The sequence below is a fragment of the Eleutherodactylus coqui genome, chromosome 1, assembly GCF_035609145.1.
Source record: "Eleutherodactylus coqui strain aEleCoq1 chromosome 1, aEleCoq1.hap1, whole genome shotgun sequence".
Classification (NCBI taxonomy): Eukaryota; Metazoa; Chordata; class Amphibia; order Anura; family Eleutherodactylidae; genus Eleutherodactylus; species Eleutherodactylus coqui.
Window position 1 is genome coordinate 355,386,342 of NC_089837.1, and position 21,162 is coordinate 355,407,503.

At 45.6% G+C, this 21,162-nt stretch overlaps 1 protein-coding gene across 1 annotated transcript in view; it reads left to right on the top strand.

Annotated features, from left to right (window-relative positions):
* Positions 1–21,162, top strand: part of TMEM255B (transmembrane protein 255B) — an 86,653-nt gene that overhangs the window by 22,840 nt on the left and 42,651 nt on the right. Inside the window, exons 2-3 of the mRNA XM_066592573.1 lie at positions 9,025–9,167; positions 10,289–10,351. Of these exons, the coding sequence (XP_066448670.1) occupies positions 9,025–9,167; positions 10,289–10,351 (206 nt within the window). The remainder of the gene's footprint in view (positions 1–9,024; positions 9,168–10,288; positions 10,352–21,162) is intronic.

A 21,162-nucleotide genomic window follows, 5' to 3' on the forward strand; every position in this document is an offset into this window, starting at 1 on the left:
GCGATGATATTATACCTAGGATGGTACTATTAATACTAAAGATACTAGGGGCACTATTATACCTATTGGAGTACCATTAATAGTAAAGAGGCATTAGGGGCACTATTATAGCTTTGATGGCATTATTTCTACTAAGGAGCATGGGGCACTATTATACCTATAGGGCCACTATCAATACTACAGAGGCACTAGGGGAACTATTATACCTATGGGGGCAGCATTAATACAAAAGAGACACAGAGCCTTATTATACTTATGAGGGCACTATTAATACCAAAAAGGCTTTAGGGACACTATTATAACTATGGGTCACTATTAATTCTAAAGAAGCACTAGGGGCACTATTGTACCTATGGAGGCACTATTGCTACAAATGAGGCACAGGGCTCTATTATACTTAGGATGGCACTATTAATACCAAAGAGGCTTTAGGGACTCTATTATACCTAAAGGGCACTATTAATACTAAAGAAGTACTAGGGACACTACCATGCTTACAGAGACATTTTTAATACTAATATAGGGGCAATATTAATTCTATGGAGGCACTACTAATATTAAAGAGGCATGTGGCAGTACTATACCTGGGGGCACTATTAATATTAAAGAAGCAGTAGTGGCACTATTAATAGTAAAGAGGCACCAGGGGCACAAATATATCCATGGTGACACTATGGGGGCACTATTAATACTAAAGAAGCAATAGTGGCACTACTATACCTATGGGGGCACTATTATACCTATAGTGGCACTATTTCAATTTAAGAGGCACTACTGACAATGAAAGGGGAACTATTATACCAATGGGGCATTATTAAATCTAAAGAGGCACTAAGGGCTCTACTATACCTATGGGGGCATTAATAATACTACTAAAGGGAATAGGGGTACAATTATACCCATGGAGTAACTATTATTACTTAGGAGGCACTATGCACATTGTGTTAGCAACAGGATGTAGACTGTGTTTAGGTTGGGTTGCTGGATAAGTGAGGAGCCAAAGATTTCTGTTTTACAAACTTTGCAGGGACAAGTTATGGCTGAAAGAAATGTTTATGGTGGTCTCAGCCAGATCGAAAAGACAGGAAAAGTGAGCAATCCCAGGGAGATCGTGACCTGTGAGTCACTAAATGTAACTGTACTTTAATCACTTAGACACTTATGTAGAACTGGTATCTACCACTGTATTGTCACTGTTTGGTGATAACACTGGTCTTTGTATAATCAAATCAAGCCACCCATAGGGAAGCATGGGCCTCCACACATGAATTAAAGCATGCAGATTTGATTTGCAGACCTTTTTGTCCAGAAAACAAATCGCAGCATGCTCCGTTTCAGTGCAGTTTCTGCACGGATGGCTTCCATTAAAATCAATGGAAGCCATCTGATCCACAGCCTTTCCACAAGTCAATTGCGGATGGGCCGCGGATTCCGCAGGAAAGCACGTTTTAAAAAAAAAAAAAATTCCACTGCATATGTGCAGCGGCACACCGAGCGGCACTTCTGCACACATCCGCAGTGAAGAAAATAGAAGACCTGGACGGGTAAGCAGAAAACTTGGACAGGTATGCAGTGTCCTTGGCCGGGGGCAGGGTTGGATTCCGCTGCGGGCTCCTGCCCATGGACATGAGGTCTAAAGATATACACAACAGGGTTAATAGTCTCTTCATCACAGAAAATTACATTTTCTTCTCAGAGGACGGCAGAATAAACATTGTTAATAATCTTGCAGTCTGACTAGACAGTCACTGATGCTAGGCCTTTTTATCTGTCTCCAACATTTCCAATGTTGTATGTCTGGAGATGAGAGGATCTCTTCACCACTTCTCATCACTCATTAAAATAAATGAAATGGACAAGCAGGTTCCTGTTTAACCGCATGGGCTGCATCTATGTATATATGCCCTTGCATGAGGACTAAAGTGTGTAGTGGGACATATGTTGTATGCAGGTATACTGGTAGTAGTGCATCAGAAAACAGCAACGCTACCAAATTGGCAAAACTGCTGAAAAAACTGCTTCAAACTATATGTCAACTATTCATAGAGGCAGAACAGTCTATGAACCACTTAAAAGCCCTTCACTGAATAGACGTTTAAAACTAAAGCTCAAGCCTTTATTAAATTTTTATTAAAACCAGAGCCAAAGGACACACATAACTCCCATGTCAGTCCAACTACCAGTACATAGACCTGTGAGTAATTAGACATACATTTAGAGCACCAAACAAACAAATAAATCTAGGAAACTTCTGGCGCCCCAGAAATATATCATAATAAATAAAAAAAATATTTTTAAAAAAAAAGGATGTAGTGTGACCTGTAGCCCGGACTACTATGCCTGTAGTCTACCATCATGGCTACAGGCCACACTACTTCTTTTGAAATTTTTAAAATTATTTTTGAAACTAGATATCTTGCATATACTATACTAGACATGAGTATACTACATATAAACATATACTAGACTAGCTGATATACCCGACTTCGCTGGAGTTAATTTGGTACTGGTGTTTATCTGTTGTTCACACGGAAAATCTTATGAAGTCGTGGTTACTTTAGAGTACAAATAAATTCAGATAAGATAGATTTAATACATTAATGGGAAATAAATAAAAAATTTTCAAGATTCACAATTTCATTGTAAATTATCATGGTTTGCCAATGAATTTCTCAAAAACGCCTGCCTATTACGTGAAGTTAAAGGCCCAAAGGTAGCATGTGTGCCAAAAAGAACTTTCCTAGGCTTTATATATTTTTGAAAAAAAACCCTCTCTCATAAATTGTATTTCTTGCTGATTTTCAGTGCATAGGCAGATAGGAGAGAGATTTTTTCATTACATACAGATCAGATAGAGTCCTCTCAGTGTATAGGCAGATAGAAGAGAGATTTATCTCAGACTGTATGTGAAAATGCCACCCCACAGAATGTGCCACCTCACACACGCTGCTCATAACACACAGATCAGATAGATTCCTCTCAGTGTATAGGCAGATAGAATAGAGATTTTTCTCAAACTGTATGTAAAAATTTCCTTCCACAAAATGTCCACCTCACACACGCTGCTCATTACACACAGATCAGATAGATTTCTCTCAGTGTATAGGCAGATAGGAGAGAGATTTATCTCACTGTATGTGAAAATGTCACCCCACAGAATGTGCCACCTCACACACGCTGCTCATAACACACAGATCAGATAGATTCCTCTTAGTGTATAGGCAGGTAGGAGAGAGATTTATCTCAGACTGTATGTGAAAATGCCACTACACAGAATGTCCACCTCACACGCGCTGCTCATAACACACAGATCAGATAGATTCCTCTTAGTGTATAGGCAGGTAGGAGAGAGATTTATCTCAGACTGTATGTGAAAATGTCACCCCACAGAATGTGCCACCTCACACGTTGCTCATAACACATAGATCAGATAGATTCCTCTCAGAGTATAGGCAGATAGGAGAGAGATTTATCTCAGACTGTATGTGAAAATGTCACCCCACAGAATGTCCACCTCTCACACGCTGCTCATAACACACAGATCAGATAGATTCCTCTCAGTGTATAGGCAGATAGGAGAGAGATTTATCTCAGACTGTATGTGAAAATGTCACCCCACAGAATGTGCCATCTCACACATGCTGCTCATTTTTACCCTGAAAGGTAACGCCCCTTTTTATTCAAATTTCCTACCCAGACTGAAGGTTGCAGCCCCTTGTTATACTTAAAGGCATACTCCATCCCAACAGTCCATGTCCACTTCCTTCTGTACTTTACAGCCTTTCAATACATACGTCAGTTAGTTTTATTCCTGTCAGTATATACTCATATTTCTAAATGCATTTGTTTTGCTGAGAAGATAACTGTCTCATATATTGCGGGGTACAGGTATGTTATTAGTTACATAGCATAGGAATGGTCATGCCAAATTTCAAGTTTGTGCAGTACAGATGTGTGTTATTAGTTACATTACACATGGGGTCACTTACTTTTATGCATAGGATTGAATAATCAAGTTGCAACCCTTTAAATTTCCAATATTTAGTATGCAAAGAATGGTCATGGCAAATTTCACATCTGTGTGGTAAAAATTTGTGTAATCAGTTGTTGCATCGGGAATTGAGAGAATTAGATTACGTACGTAAAATTTGGATGCTAATTCTTTTGTACTTAGAATTGAATAATCGAGTTGGGACTTGTTAACTTTTCCTATTTATAACATAATCAATGCTCGTGCCAAATTTCAAGTTTCTATGACATCGGGAAGTGAGAGAATTAGATTATGTATGTAAAATTTGGACACTAATTCTTTTGCGCTTAGAATTGAATAATCAAGTTGGGACCAATCTGCTTTTCCTATTTATGACATAATCAATGCTCGTGCCAAATTTCAAGTTTCTATGACATCGGGAAGTGAGAGAATTAGATTACGTACGTAAAATTTGGGCACTAATTCTTTTGCACTTAGAATTGAATAATCGAGTTGGGACCCATTAAGTTTTCCTATATATTACATAATCCATGCTTGTGCCAAATTTCAAGTTTCTATGACATCGGGACGTGAGAGAATTAGATTACGCATGTAAAATTTGGACGCTAATTCTTTTGCGCTTAGAATTGAATAATCGAGTTGGAACCCATTAGCTTTTTCTATTTATGACATAATCTATGCTTGTGCCAAATTTCATGTTCCTACGACATCGGGAAGTTGGAGAATTAGTGGCGAGTCAGTCAGTGAGTGAGTCAGTCAGTGAGTGAGTCAGTGAGGGCTTTCGTCTTTATATATATATACAGATAGGCAGATGATTGGACTTGGCAGCTATTAGTGTACAATTTAAAGCACTGCAGGGATAGCAACTCTTCTATAGTGGTATACTCTTGGGTGGTCACTAAAGCAGCTTTAGTTTGGCAAGATCATACCTCTATTGGTTCTGGTGCAATAGGAAATAGGGACTAACAGGTTAGAATAAACAACCAGCAATAGGCAAGAGCTGTAACAATTGAAAACACTAGGTGACAGGATCCACACCAGTATTGATAGAGAACTAGCTCTGAGACAATACAATCCACCTAGTTATATTAGGATATTGCTCCACTTGGCTGATTTAATCTGAGAGCCAGCCAACAACCAAATTTGCTTCAATCAAATGCCTATACAGCTGATTGCATCAGTTACTATCAGGCATTTTTGATGGGAGCTACTGATGCATAGGCGGTTAAACTCAGTGCTTGTATCTTGGGAATCCATTCACTATTCTAGCTATACAGCAGAGGTGGGTGATACTGGCTGTGTGCATAATTCAGGCTCGCTCATTATCTTTTCCACCAGGCTTGTACTCACCACCTTGCTTCAGATTTTCCAGTGAAATACTGCAGTAGTGCTTTCCATTGCATTAAGGGAAACTCTATAAGGTTCCTGATGAACTGCATAATCACACAGGGAAACATGTTGAACTGAGTCAGAAACAAGAACTGTATTAAATCTCAAACTAGAACTGTACGAATCAGAAACTAGAATTGCAGTAGATACAAATCAGAATTATGAAGTAAATCTATCAGCAGTAGGGTTATTGGAATCAGTGCCATGAACCAATGAGCTCACTTTATCAATCCATGCACAAGTGGATATACTTACCTATACTATAGGGAGTTGTCTATATGTGACCACTGGACTAAAACCCTACCATTTCAATAAGACCTATCAAAGACAATCAATATCTCTGTGTCTTTGTAAACATCCAATCAAGATGTAGTTAGATTTGAAATACTTGTGGGGCGCCTATTATCAGGGTTCCCCAGATTTATTGTTTGTTTGGTGCTCTAAATGTATGTCTAATTACTCATGGGTAGAGGTGAGTGAGCATACTCGTTAAGGCGATTTACTCGAGAGAGCATCGCCTTTTTCGAGTACCTGCTGGCTCGTCCATGAAGATTCTGGGGGGGGGGGGCGCCGAGCTGAGCAGAGGGGATCGGGAGGGAGAGAGAGGAGACCTCCCGCTCCCCTCCGCCGCCCCGCACCGCTTCGGGAGGGAGCGGGAGGTCTCCTCTCTCTCCCTCCCGATCCACTCCGCAACCCCCCGCTCACCCCTGCGGCCCCCCCGAATCTTCAGGGACGAGCCAGCAGGTACTCAAAAAAGGCGATGCTCTCTCTAGTAAATCACTTTAACGAGTATGCTTGCTCATCTCTACTCATGAGTCCATGTATTGTATTGGTAGTTGGACCGAAGTGGGATTTATGTGTGTTCTTTGGCCCTGGATTCAATAAAAATTTGATAAAGGCTTGAGCTTCAGTTTTATTCGTCCGTTCTGTGAAGGGCTAACTATATGTCAAATTTAAAAGGTGGCATCATATGAAATATTGTTGTCTATTTAAAAGTACACAGAACTTCTCTTTGAATCCAAAGAAGAAAGTTGAACTAGAAAATGTTGACATAGTGACCTTTATGACTGTGATTGTGAAACCTTCAGATAGACTTTGTCTGGGAAAGTGAAGTTTCGATTTAATCAGCAGATGTCCTCTGAAGTCTGTGCATGTGTTCTTAGAACAAATCACTGAGTGCTGACATGACTACAACCTGCTCCTTTACCGAAATGATTTCACTTATTTCTCATTGAGCAAGCATCGTACGCAGCTCCTGAGGTTTCCAATTAACTTGACTTATAAGCATTATATCATTTAAAGGAAATATAATTCCTGTGTATCTTAGAAAAATTCAATTATCCAAAGACTGACAGTTTATCCCTTTGTCCTGTGGCTGTACCAGTTTTATTTGTGCCCTTAAGATGGATGAAATATATCATGTCACCAGATAAATTGTTTTAAGTATAGCTTAGTACAATTTAAGACAGTTGTATGAGATTAGAAAAAAGGCTTTCTTTCCAGAGAGCTACTGATCTTTACAAATCAGTATCACAGCTACAATAAGGATGCTTTAAGACAGAACAACTAGCATTCAAAAAATAGTTCAAATGAGTGAACATGAACGATAATCGTTCAGTCGAAACATATGCCAATGACGAACAACAATTGTTCCCTTTTTGCTCGTTCATTTTATGCAGGCATAAAGATCATTGGCTCATTCACCTATCATTCGGTTTAGACAGCGCTCCTTCAGTCCTTCCAATCACTTAGGGCTCAGTCAGACGAGCGTTATTTTTTGCGCACCTATGTGCACAAACAAAATGTGATCCATGCATGTTAAAAATGCACGTCTGTAGCTTCGTGCCTATTGCTTTCAATGGGGCCGGAGCCAGCAGCGCCGACCCCATTGAAAATATATGGAGAAGATCGCGATCCTCTGCCACAGTTGTCATAGCTGTGGCAGAGGACTGCAATGTTCTGCCATTGCTTTTAATGGGGCCAGCTATGCAGCCGCTCCATTGAAAACAATGGGATGCAGGCAACCCCCACAGCGATTTTCAGGGAAGGGCTTGAAATATAAGCCCTTCCCTGTAAATCATCCCTAGCTGCTGTAAAAAATTAAAAAATATATACATCACCTTCCACCACTGTTGGGGCTCCAGCGCATCTTCTCGCTTGGTCCTTGGCACTGCTCTGAAGCACTTTCTGCTGGCTGGGAATTTAAAAATCCCTCCAGAAAGTGCTGGGTCTGATTAGCTGAGCGCTCAGCCAATAACAGGCAGCGCTCAGCCATGTATTGAATGACAGCTGAGGGCTGCCTATGATTGGTAACAGCGCTCAGTCAATCATAGGCAGTGTTCAGCGATTTATTGCTTGGCTGAGCACTGTGACTAATCACAGGCAGCGCTCAGCTGTCATTCAATAATTGGCTAAGCGCTGCCTGTGATTGGCTGAGCGCTCAGCTAATCAGACCCAGCTCTTTCAGGAGGTGGGGATTTTTAAATCCACAGCAGGAGAGACAGCTTCAGAGCAGTGCTGGGGAAGCCAGCAAGAAGATACACCAGAGCTGCACAGCGGCGGAGAGGTGATGTTTTTTTTTACAGCAGCTAGGGATGTTTTTCAGGGAAGGGCTTATATTTTAAACCTTTTCCCGAAAATCACTCCGCGGGTTGCCTGCATCGCATTGCTGTCAATGGGGCCGGTGGCAGTAGTGCTGGCCCCATTGAAAGCAATGGGATGGCATTGCGGTCCTTTACCACAGCTGTCACAACTGTGACAGCTGTGGCAGGTGATTCCTTCAATCCCCACGGGGAGTCCCCTTGTCACTGAATACTGTGACAGTGCTGTCACAGTATTCAGTGATTAGTGGACTCCCCACGGGAAATCTTACATGCAGTACAGGCCTTCCCGCCGCACAGATGTCCTTTTTCTTGCAGGTGCGTGTATTTTGCGCCTGTAAAAACAGACATGTGAACACATAATAGGAAACCAATGGTTCTATCAGACACGCCTTTTGTGCGCACACAGGAGCATGCAAAAAACTGCTAGTCTTACTTTGCCCCCTATACAGCGAATGTGAAAGACTGATCGATGTATCTCCCTGTATAAACAGGCTGCATGAGAGTGTACTAGCTAACTCTGACAGATCTGTATTTAAAGGGATGTTAGGAACTGGGTTTTGAACTCTAGACTTTATTTCATGTCTTGTAGCCTTAACAATGATGACATTTAAATTCTTGGCTTGCTTAGCCTTGTTCAGCTATCTGCTCCTTGTACCCAGAGATTACTTACCCCCCTCCCGACCACATAACGTAAATGTACATCATGCAGTTGTGAAGAGTGTATGACGCAGGCTCGGAAGCCAAGTCTATTCCATACTCGGTGGCTATCTGAAATCTCTCTTAAATAAAGAAATTGCACTGTCTTTAAGTTTTCTAAAAATTAAATGATATGCAATTATCAACGGTCAATTTCTTTATATTTGTGCCTAATTGCATGTATTTAACTGCTACATCGCTGGCAAACATAACTGATATTACCCAATTGTAAACTGGGGTGAATAAAATGTGTATGGTGGTGTAAACCTGAGTATGTACTAGCATCCTCTTCAGTAAAAACTCTTATTTATTAGAATTCTCAGTAAATCCATTATTCAATTTTAGGCCATTTTGCTAAACGGAAGAGGACTGCTCTGTGGTTTACCGTCTCCCTGCTTGCGGTTTCTCTTTTTATATTGACCATTGGCCTAGCTGCAACCACAAGAACAGAAAATATAACCGTCGGAGGTTATTATCCAGGTATAATTGTAAGTAGACTTCTGTTCTGTGTATTCTCACCTCACAAATAGCCTTATATTTGTATTTTCCTATATAATAATATTGTGTATTTCAGACATAGTAGTTACCCAGCCATAAAATGATTTTCAGGTGCTCACATTTATTACATTTTGTCAGTTTTGTCAGCTAAGGGTAAGGTCACATGGTCTGGTCCATATGTGGTGTTGATGTAGTCAAAAACTGCATGCGGGTGACTGCCTGTGGTTTTTGCCACCAAGGTGCTGTGGTCGTGATGAAGTTTTTAGCTGCACTTTTAAAGACCACATCATTAGTACTGGTGGCTAACATAATGTATTTGTGATAATTAGTTACATTTGGATTACACGTGCATAATTTGAGACATGTGCTTACTGCATAAAACACAACAGAACACACTGCATATATATGTGCACATGGCAACAACATATAAAATGTGTTCAAGAGGCATTTAAAGACAAGCAAAGAAGAACCCCTGCCAATGGCTGGTGAACTCACCAGATTTCTGCAGGAAGCAGACAGCTCCATTCTAACTGCAGTGGTGATGCATGGTATTGCAGGCTAAGTTCTCATTAAATTGAATGGGAATTTAGGCTGCAATATCAAGCTTGGCCACTGCAGTAAGAAAGGAGCTATATGCTTCCATGTAGTAATCTGCCCAGTGCATGCGCTCATCAGTCCGGTGAACAGTTGATCGGCGGGGACACTAGACGTTGGATCCCCGCTGATCTACTATTGTTGACCTGTTCTAAGGATATGCCATAAATGGTTTAAAACTGCACAACCCCTTTAATCCACAGTCGATGCTATCAATACACCAGTTGGGCTCCATCTGTGCTGCACATCAAAATTACCATAGAAAACAATCAAAATCACAACTGCATGATAATGGGACCGTATGTTCTTCCCCTAAAGGAGAACCATCACTTCTAAAATATTCAAAATTACAAGTTGTTATAAGTAAAAGAGTTACCAATGTTTTCCAAAATGTGATACATTCGTGTAAATTATCAGAAATTAATTGCAGTTGGGTAATGGAAAGCTATATGTACTACTGTATAGGTTGATTCTGGAGAAATGTATGATTTTTGTTTTCTTTGCCTCCTGCCATCAGCTTGGCTTTGGATCTTTCTTAGGCGTAATTGGAATTCATCTTGTGGAGAACAGAAAACAAATGGTATGCATAATATGTTTTCATTATTAGTAGAGATGAGCGAACGCGTTCGTCCGAGCTTGATATTCGTGCGAATATTAGGGTGTTCGGGATGTTCGTTATTCGTAACGAACACCATGCGGTGTTCTGGTTACTTTCACTTCCTTCCCTGAGACGTTAGCGCGCTTTTCTGGCCAATTGAAAGACAGGGAAGGCATTACAACTTCCCCCTGCAACGTTTAAGCCCTATACCACCCCCCTGCTGTGAGTGTCTGGCGAGATCAGGTGTTCGCCTAATATAAAAGTCGGCCCCTCCCGCGGCTCGCCTCAGATGCGGTGTGAGTTAGATGAGGGACAGTGCTGTTTATACCGGAGCTGCTGTAGGGAAAGAATTGGTAGTTAGTGTAGGCTTCAAGACCCCCCAAAGGTCCTTATTAGGGCCACTGACAGCTGTGTGTTGGCTGCTGTTAGCAGTGGGATTTTTTTTTTCTCAAAATCGCCTCTGCAGACCGTTGCACCTGGCATTAGGGACAGAAGTGCTGCATAGGCAGGGAGAGTGTTAGGAGTGAGTGTAGCCTTCAAGAACCTCAACGGTCCTTTCTAGGGCCATATTTATCCGTGTGCAGTACTGTCCAGGCTGCTGTTAGCTGTGCTGCATTTTTTTTGGGCTTCTCAAAATCGCCTCTGCAGAGCATTCCACCCTCCATTGATACTGCAGGGAAAGAATTGTATAGGCAGGGCCACAACACAGTTATTATTCATAGAATATACGCAGTGCTGCCTGTTGGTGGGAAAAAACTGAAAACAAATCTATTTGTCCAGCCTCTGTCCGTCCTAACGCCTGTGGACACGTGTGAGCTGCGTGAAAAACATTGCTAAATCATACGCACCCAGCTACGCTTTACTGCTGGCTTCGCCATTTGCTTTCCTTAATTGGGAAAAAAATACCTGCTCTGCCAGAGTTATAATAACTCTGCTACCCTCACGTTCTGTGACACATAAGCAGGGACACAGCACAGTTATTAAACTTCTCATGTTCATTGAATATACGCAGTGCTGCCTGTTGGTGGGAAAAAACTGAAAACAAATCTATTTGTCCAGCCTCTGTCCGTCCTTACGCCTGTGGAGACGTGTGAGCTGCGTGAAAAACATTGCTAAATCATACGCACCCAGCTACGCTTTACTGCTGGCTTCGCCATTTGCTTTCCTTAATTGGGAAAAAAATACCTGCTCTGCCAGAGTTATAATAACTCTGCTACCCTCACGTTCTGTGACACATAAGCAGGGACACAGCACAGTTATTAAACTTCTCATGTTCATTGAATATACGCAGTGCTGCCTGTTGGTGGGAAAAAACTGAAAACAAATCTATTTGTCCAGCCTCTGTCCGTCCTTACGCCTGTGGAGACGTGTGAGCTGCGTGAAAAACATTGCTAAATCATACGCACCCAGCTACGCTTTACTGCTGGCTTCGCCATTTGCTTTCCTTAATTGGGAAAAAAATACCTGCTCTGCCAGAGTTATAATAACTCTGCTACCCTCACGTTCTGTGACACATAAGCAGGGACACAGCACAGTTATTAAACTTCTCATGTTCATTGAATATACGCAGTGCTGCCTGTTGGTGGGAAAAAACTGAAAACAAATCTATTTGTCCAGCCTCTGTCCGTCCTTACGCCTGTGGAGACGTGTGAGCTGCGTGAAAAACATTGCTAAATCATACGCACCCAGCTACGCTTTACTGCTGGCTTCGCCATTTGCTTTCCTTAATTGGGAAAAAAATACCTGCTCTCCAAGAGTTATAATAACTCTGCTACCCTCACGTTCTGTGACACATAAGCAGGGACACAGCACAGTTATTAAACTTAGATAATTCATTCACTAGAGGCAGTGGGGCCTTTCGTTTTCCAAAAAGGGCAAAAATTATATTTGGCCTGCAGTCTTGCGCCAATTTATTTCCTGCCTGTGAAATCAAATCACTGGTAATACAGCATGCTGAGGGGTAGGGGTAGGCCTAGAGGACGTGGACGCGGCCGAGGACGCGGAGGGCCAAGTCAGGGTGTGGGCACAGGCCAAGCTCCTGATCCAGGTGTGTCGCAGCCGACTACTGCGCGATTAGGAGAGAGGCACGTTTCTGGCGTCCCCACATTCATCGCCCAATTAATGGGTCCACGCGGGAGACGGTTATTAGAAAATGAGCAGTGTGAGCAGGTCCTGTCCTGGATGGCAGAAAGTGCTTCGAGCAACCTATCGTCTACCCGCAGTTCTGCGCCGTCCACTGCTGCCAATCCGAATCCTCTGTCTGCTGCTCCTCCTTCCTCCCAGCCTCCTCACTCCACTACAATAACACCTGCTCAGGAGCGGGAGCACTCCCAGGAACTGTTCTCGGGCCCCTGCTTAGTTTGGGCAGCAGCGGTTCCTCTCCCACCAGACGAGTTTATCGTCACTGATGCCCAACCTTTCGAAAGTTCCCGGGGTCCGGGGGAAGAGGCTGGGGACTTCCGCCAACTGTCTCAACAACTTTCTGTGGGTCAGGAGGACGATGACGATCAGACACAGTTGTCTTGCAGTGAGGTAGTAGTAAGGGCAGTAAGTCCCAGGGAGCAGCGCACAGAGGATTCGGAGGAAGAGCAGCAGGACGATGAGGTGACTGACCCCACCTGGTGTGCAACGCTTACTCAGGAGGACAGGTCTTCAGAGGGGGAGTCAAGGGCATCAGCAGGGCAGGTTGCAAGAGGCAGTGCGGTGTCCAGGGCCAGGGGTAGAGGCAGGGCCAGACCGAATAATCCACCAAGTGTTTCCCAAAGCGCCCCCTCGCGCCATGCCACCCTGCGGAGGCCGAGGTGCTCTAAGGTCTGGCAGTTTTTCACAGAGACGCCTGACGACCGACGAACAGTGGTGTGCAACCTTTGTCGCGCAAAGCTCAGCCGGGGAGCCAACACCAACAGCCTCACCACCACCACCATGCGCAGACATATGATGGCCAAGCACCCCGCAAGGTGGGACAAAGGCCGTTCACCGCCTCCGGTTTGCACCCCTGCCTCTCCCCCTGTGCCCCAACCTGCCACTGAGATGCAACCCCCCTCTCAGGACACAGGCACTACCGCCTCATGGCCTGCACCCACACCCTCATCTCCGCTGTCCTCGGCCCCATCCAGCAGTGTAGTTCAGCGCACCGTTCAGCCGTCGCTTGCGCAAGTGTTCGAGCGCAAGCGCAAGTACGCCGCCACGCACCCGCACGCTCAAACGTTAACCGTCCGCATCGCAAAATTCATCAGCCTTGAGATGCTGCCGTATAGGGTTGTGGAAACGGAGTCCTTCAAAAGTATCATGGAGGCGGCGGCCCCGCGCTACTCAGTTCCCAGTCGCCACTACTTTTCCCGATGTGCCGTCCCAGCCCTGCACGACCACGTCTCCCGCAACATTGTGCGCGCCCTCACCAACGCGGTTACTGCCACGGTCCACTTAACTACGGACACGTGGACAAGCACAGGCGGGCAGGGCCACTACATCTCCCTGACGGCACATTGGGTGAATTTAGTGGAGGCTGGGACAGAGTCAGAGCCTGGGACCGCTCACGTCCTACCCACCCCCAGAATTGCGGGCCCCAGCTCGGTGCTGGTATCTGCGGAGGTGTATGCTTCCTCCACTAAAGCACCCTCCTCCTCCTCCTCCTCCTCTGTCTCACAATCAAGATGTGTTAGCAGCAGCATGTCGCCAGCAGTCGGTGTCGCGCGGTGTGGCAGCACAGCGGTGGGCAAGCGTCAGCAGGCCGTGCTGAAACTACTCAGCTTAGGCGATAAGAGGCACACGGCCCACGAACTGCTGCAGGGTCTGACACAGCAGACCGACCGCTGGCTTGCGCCGCTGAGCCTCCAACCGGGCATGGTCGTGTGTGACAACGGCCGTAACCTGGTGGCGGCTCTGCAGCTCGGCAGCCTCACGCACGTGCCATGCCTGGCCCACGTCTTTAATTTGGTGGTTCAGCGCTTTCTGAAAAGCTACCCACGCTTGTCAGACCTGCACGTAAAGGCGCGCCGGCTCTGCGCACATTTCCGCAAGTCCCACACGGACGCTGCACCCTGCGCACCCTGCAACATCACTTTAAGCTGCCAGTGCACCGACTGCTGTGCGACGTGCCCACACGGTGGAACTCTACGCTCCACATGTTGGCCAGGCTCTATGAACAGCGTAGAGCTATAGTCGAATACCAACTCCAACATGGGCGGCGCAGTGGGAGTCAGCCTCCTCAATTCCTTTCAGAAGAGTGGGCCTGGTTGGCAGACATCTGCCATGTCCTTGGTAATTTTGAGGAGTCTACCCAGGTGGTGAGCGGCGATGCTACAATCATTAGCGTCACCATTCCTCTGCTATGCATCTTGAGAAATTCCCTGCAAACCATAAAGGCAGCTGCTTTGCGCTCGGAAACGGGGGCGGGGGAAGACAGTATGCCGCTGGATAGTCAGGGCACCCTCCTGTCTATTTCTCAGCGCGTACAGGAGGAGGAGGAGGAGCATGAGGAGGATGAGGAGGAGGGGGAAGAGACAGCTTGGGCCGCTGCTGACGGTACACCGGCTGATTGCCTGTCATCCTTTCAGCGTGTATGGCCTGAGGAGGAGGAGGAGGAGGAGGAGGAGGAGGAGGATCCTGAAAGTGATCTTCCTAGTGAAGACAGCCATGTGTTGCGTACAGGTACCCTGGCACACATGGCTGACTTCATGTTAGGATGCCTTTCTCGTGACCCTCGCGTTGCACGCATTCTGGCCACTACGGATTACTGGGTGTACACACTGCTCGATCCACGGTATAAGGAGAACCTGCCCACTCTGATTCCCGAAGAGGAAAGGGGTTCGAGAGTGTTGCTATACCACAGGACCCTTGCGGACAAGCTGATGGTAAAATTCCCAGCCGACAGCGCTAGTGGCAGAAGGCGCAGTTCCGAGGGCCATGTTGCAGGGGATGTGCGTAGATCGAGCAGCATGTACATCCCAGGCAGTGCAACAGTCTTTAAGGGCCTGGCCAGCTTTATGGCTCCCCACCAAGACTGTGTCACCGCTCCCCAGTCACGGCTGAGTCGGCGGGAGCACTGCAAAAGGATGGTGAGGGAGTACGTAGCGGATCGCACGACCATCCTTGGTGACGCCTCTGCCCCCTACAACTACTGGGTGTCGAAGCTGGACACGTGGCCTGAACTAGCCCTGTATGCCCTTGAGGTGCTTGCTTGTCCTGCGGCTAGCGTGTTGTCGGAGAGGGTGTTTAGTGCGGCTGGGGGAATCATCACAGATAAGCGTAGCCGCTTGTCAACCGACAGTGCCGACAGGCTAACACTCATCAAGATGAACAAAGGCTGGATTTCCCCAGACTTCTGTTCTCCACCAGCGGACAGCAGCGATACGTAAGCAATACGTAGGCTGCACCCGCGGATGGAAGCTACGTTCTCTCTCACCATCCAAAACGGGGACATTTCTGCTTCATCAATCTGTGTCTAATATTCCTCCTCCTCCTGCTCCTCCTCCTGAAACCTCACGTAATCACGCTGAACGGGCAATTTTTCTTAGGGCCACAAGGCTCACTCAAATAATTTTTCAGAACAATTTTTATAAGTTTCAATGCGCTTAAAAGCATTGGAACTTTAACTTGAACCAATTTTTCGTTACACTGGGCTGCCTCCAGGCCTAGTTACCACTTAAGCCACATTAACCAAAGCGATTAATGGGTTTCACCTGCCCTCTTGGCTGGCCATGGCCAATTTTTGGGATGTACATTAGTACTGTTGATACAGCAATTTTTGTGGGCCCTCGCCTACAGTGTAATCAAATTAATTTTTAGCCCACCTGCATTACAGCTGACGTTACCTCAGCTGTGTTGGGCAATGCAATGGGATATTTCTATGTACCGCCGGTGGCTTCCTGGCACCCACCCAGGCAGTGGGTCCACAGGGAGTTAAACCTACATGTGTCCACTTGTAAAGAACCCCAGTCTGACTGGGGCATGCAGTGTGGGCCGAAGCCCACCTGTATTACGCACGACATTACTACCTCAGCTGTGTTGGGCAATGCAATGGGATATTTTTGTGTACCGCCGGTGGGTTCCAGGGAGCCACCCATGCTGTAGGTGCACACTGAGTTTTTAATACATCTGTACACTTCTAAAGAACCCGTCTGACTGGGGCATGCAGTGTGGGCCGAAGCCCACCTGTATTACGCACGACATTACTACCTCAGCTGTGTTGGGCAATGCAATGGGATATTTCTATGTACCGCCGGTGGCTTCCTGGCACCCACCCAGGCAGTGGGTCCACAGGGAGTTAAACCTACATGTGTCCACTTGTAAAGAACCCCAGTCTGACTGGGGCATGCAGTGTGGGCCGAAGCCCACCTGCATTAACCCTTTCCAGTCCACTGTGTGACCTGTGAAGACATTAGGGTTTAAGGCTGTACAGCTCCGTTGTTGGTAGACGTCCGTCGGGGTTCTCTTACTGTATATTGCCAGCCTCTCTGCTGTCGGAGCCTATCCTACGTGTCAGCTCATGCAGTACTGGCTTTAGCCAGCATATAGCGCCGTTGTATAACGGCAGAAAAAGAGTAAGCCCCCTAGGAAAACCATATACAAATTGGATTGGAAAGGGTTAAGCACAACATTACTACCTCAGCTGTGTTGGGCAATGCAATGGGATATTTCTATGTACCGCCGGTGGCTTCCTGGCACCCACCCATGCTGTAGGTGCACACGGAGTTTTTACTACATCTGTACACTTATAAAGAACCCCAGTCAGACTGGGGCATGCAGTGTGGGCCGAAGCCCACCTGCATTAAGCACGACATTACTACCTCAGCTGTGTTGGGCAATGCAATGGGATATTTCTGTGTACCGCCGGTGGGTTCCAGGGAGCCACCCATGCTGTGGGTCGACAGGGACTTCACAATAGGGAGTTGTACCTGCCTGTGTCTATGAATTAAAAAGCCCGGTCTGACTGGGGCATGCAGACACCTTGACAGAATGAATAGTGTGTGGCACATAGGTTCCCCATTGCTATGCCCACGTGTGCAGCTCCTGATGGCGGTGGCACAGGATTCTATTTCTCATTGCTTCTGTACAGCATTGTGGGCTATCGCCCCGCCCCTTTTAAAGAGGGTCGCTGCCTAGCCGTGCCAACCTCTGCAGTGTGTGCCTGCGGTCCCTCGTCATGGCAGACGCAATTCTAAATAGACATGAGCGTGGTGTGGCATGAGGGCAGCTGAAGGCTGCGCAGGGACACTTTGGTGTGCGCTGTGGGGGGGAGGGGGGGCGGTTGGGCAGCATGTAACCCAGGAGAAGTGTCAGTGGAGTGTCATGCAGGCAGTGATTGTGCTTTGTTGGAGGTAGTGTGGTGCTTAGCAAAGGTATGCATTGCTAATGAGGGCTTTTCAGAAGTAAAAGTTGTTGGGAGGGGGGGGGGCCCACTCTTGCCGGTATTGTGGCTTAATAGTGGGACCTGGGAACTTGAGATGCAGCCCAACATGTAGCCCCTCGCCTGCCCTATCCGTCACTGTGTCATTCCCATCACTTTCCTGAATTGCCCAGATTTTCACACATGAAAACCTTAGCGAGCATCGGCGAAATACAAAAATGTTCTGGTCGCCCATTGACTTCAATGGGGTTCGTTGTTCGAAACGAACCCTCGAGCATCACGGGAAGTTCGTTACGAATAACGAACACCCGAACATTTTGGTGTTCGCTCATCTCTAATTATTAGTAATAAATAATGGCTGAACACATTTTGCCAGAAGAGGTGACCTCATTTCTTCTAAGGAGATTTTACTTACTTTTCCCAGCTATTTTTAGGGATTCTTTACATATATGTAGAATTATAATCTGGACATATTTGACATTGTGTAGTTGCTGTGGGCTGCAGATTGCCCTGCACTATCTTGAAGAGTATGGGTGCATAATACGGGCCAAGATAGAACATGCTGCAATTATATTTCACGCAATATGTGTGATCAGCAGCATGAGAGCCTATGGAACATTAATACAGTGTATTCTGTGTGCAAAACCGAGGCTCAGAATACGCTGTAACAATACAGTTGTGTGAAGGAGCCCTTATCCATATGGGTGAACATGCCTCTGCACAGGGGCCCAAGAGGTGAGGGGGCCGGGTCCTAGGCCCCTTTGAGTCACATTTTTTTTAAATAAAAAAGTTGTACTTAATTCTGTACTCGATAATGTTAACTGCAGGAGACTGTTGTCAGGGCCAGTACATTATAATATGGGGGGTGGGTGGGGGGCAGCACTGGATCCCGAGGTTTCCAGTGAGTCCCGTGGCCATCCAGCTGCCCACCATACAGTCTTGGAAGTAAAGCGCAGTTACCAAAAATTAAATTGGGTGCTAAGGACTCGGTACCAAATACCACAGGACAACCTGAGAGATATTGCTGGGTCAGTGCTGTGTTGGTGGCACCTAAGAGGTCATGTATTTTTTTCACACATGTTATGACTGATCAGTGCACAAGTTGATGTTGTTTGCTAAATAATACGTGGAAAAACAAAAAACAGCTATACATTTGTTCTCAGTTACAAGTAAATACATGTAACATCAAACTGAGTACACACAATTCAATAACACAAGGAAAAATAAACACTAATTGCCAGAAGTAATTTAATAACATTCTTTGAACACTGTAAATGGAAGCCATTAGAGGTCATATTTCTCTGACACTGTAATTTAGGAAGCAATGTCTGCAATTGTAATGGATGTCATGGGTTGAAATAGATTCCCTTGGTTTTTCCATTTCACTTAAATTACATTAGACTTTATAACTGAAAAGAGCAATCCATGAGATCTAAAAAAGTAGTACAACATGAGAAATGAATCTAGACCTAACTGGTGTGGCGCAATATAGATTTGCTTATCTAAGGCTATTGGCGTAACGTGGCATTCATTGCAAGGCAATGTCTACATAGATAGTGTAGCATGCTGGTCGAAAGTTCAGTATGTTAAACAGATGTAGTATGCTGAATGTATCTTCCTTCCTACATCTATAAGAATAAATAGCAATGGCAGGTTGGCCTACTTTTATTTTTACTGCATGGGAAAATATCATGTCCTGTGGAGGTGTATCAAGCTGCCTCAATGCTCCTGCTACCATTCCCTGTGTGCATCTATTCAGGCCCAGGGTGGTGTCTGCAAGTATTGTTTGGGGAATAAATCTCATGGAGCGTTTTAATATTTATGTACTAAAGGGTGACTATTAGAGATGAGCGAACCTACTCGTTTCGAGTAATTACTCGATCGAGCACCGCGATTTTCGAGTACTTCAGTACTCGGGTGAAAATATTCAGGGGGTGCAGTGGGGCGACGGGGGGCGTGGCGGCGCGGGGGGTAGCAGCGGGGAACAGGGGGGAGCCCTCTCTCTCTCCCTCTCCTGCCCACTCCCCGCTGCAACCCCCCACTCACCCACGGCGCCCCCCGAATCTTTTCGCCCAAGTACGGAAGTACTCAAAAATCGGGGTACTCGGGCGAAAAAGGGGCATGGCCGAGTAGGTTCGCTCATCTCTAGTGACTATTTATTGCATATTGTATGTAGTAAATATTGTTGGGTCCATGGTGATGTTTGCTTATCCATGGCCTCTGAGTTGAGATAATAATTCCTTGAAGAGCCTGTGTATCCATGGGTGAAATGTGTTTGGACAATCTCTGGATCAGTAGATGGAAATATTTCATTTTGAAATATATTTGTTGTATTTTTGGTATTTTTTAGTTATTTGGTGAATCCCTGGGGTTGAATATCTGGAGGCCCTTTTCTTTGCCTTCTAGCCCCTATTTTTTCGATGCACCATTAGGGTATGACTGAGGATAACTAGGAGCAGGTTGGTGCCATGATGGGGTATAACAGGGACTTGTGCTGTCCCTTCATCCTTTATTTCCTTGTGTGTATTTTGATTTGCCTATTGTTTTGGTTTTTCAAAGTAAATGAATAAAGAATGATATTCTAACTTAAGATATATTGGAGAAACACAATTTTGTCTTCCTTTGGAAAATGCCTGCTACTCCTGCCCGGGATTTTTGATCTTGAGTATTGTTCAGTCATTTTCAGATTTTTGCACATTCACTGCTCTATGTTTCTCACACTACTTACTCAGATTGCTACTTTGTAATTCTCCAGCCAGTAGATTTGGCACAAGGAATTGTGCCATGATTACAGTCACTCAGACCTCATACCCTACTTACCCTATTTTGATGATGACTAGAGATGAGCGAACACCAAAATGTTCGGGTGTTCGTTATTCGTAACGAACTTCCCGTGATGCTCGAGGGTTCGTTTCGAACAACGAACCCCATTGAAGTCAATGGGCGACCGGAACATTTTTGTATTTCGCCGATGCTCGCTAAGGTTTTCATGTGTGAAAATCTGGGCAATTCAGGAAAGTGATGGGAATGACACAGTGACGGATAGGGCAGGCGAGGGGCTACATGTTGGGCTGCATCCTAAGTTCACAGGTCCCACTATTAAGCCACAATAGCGGCAAGAGTGGGCCCCCCCCCCCTCCCAACAACTTTTACTTCTGAAAAGCGCTCATTAGCATGGCATACCTTTGCTAAGCACCACACTACCTCCAACAAAGCACAATCACTGCCTGCATGACACTCCACTGCCACTTCTCCTGAGTTACATGCTGCCCAACCGCACCCCCTCCCCCCCACAGCGCACACCAAACTGTCCCTGCGCAGCCTTCAGCTGCCCTCATGCCACACCACCCTCACGTCTATTTAGAAGTGCGTCTGCCACGACGAGGGACCGCAGGCACACACTGCACAGGGTTGGCACGGCTAGGTAGCGACCCTCTTTAATAGG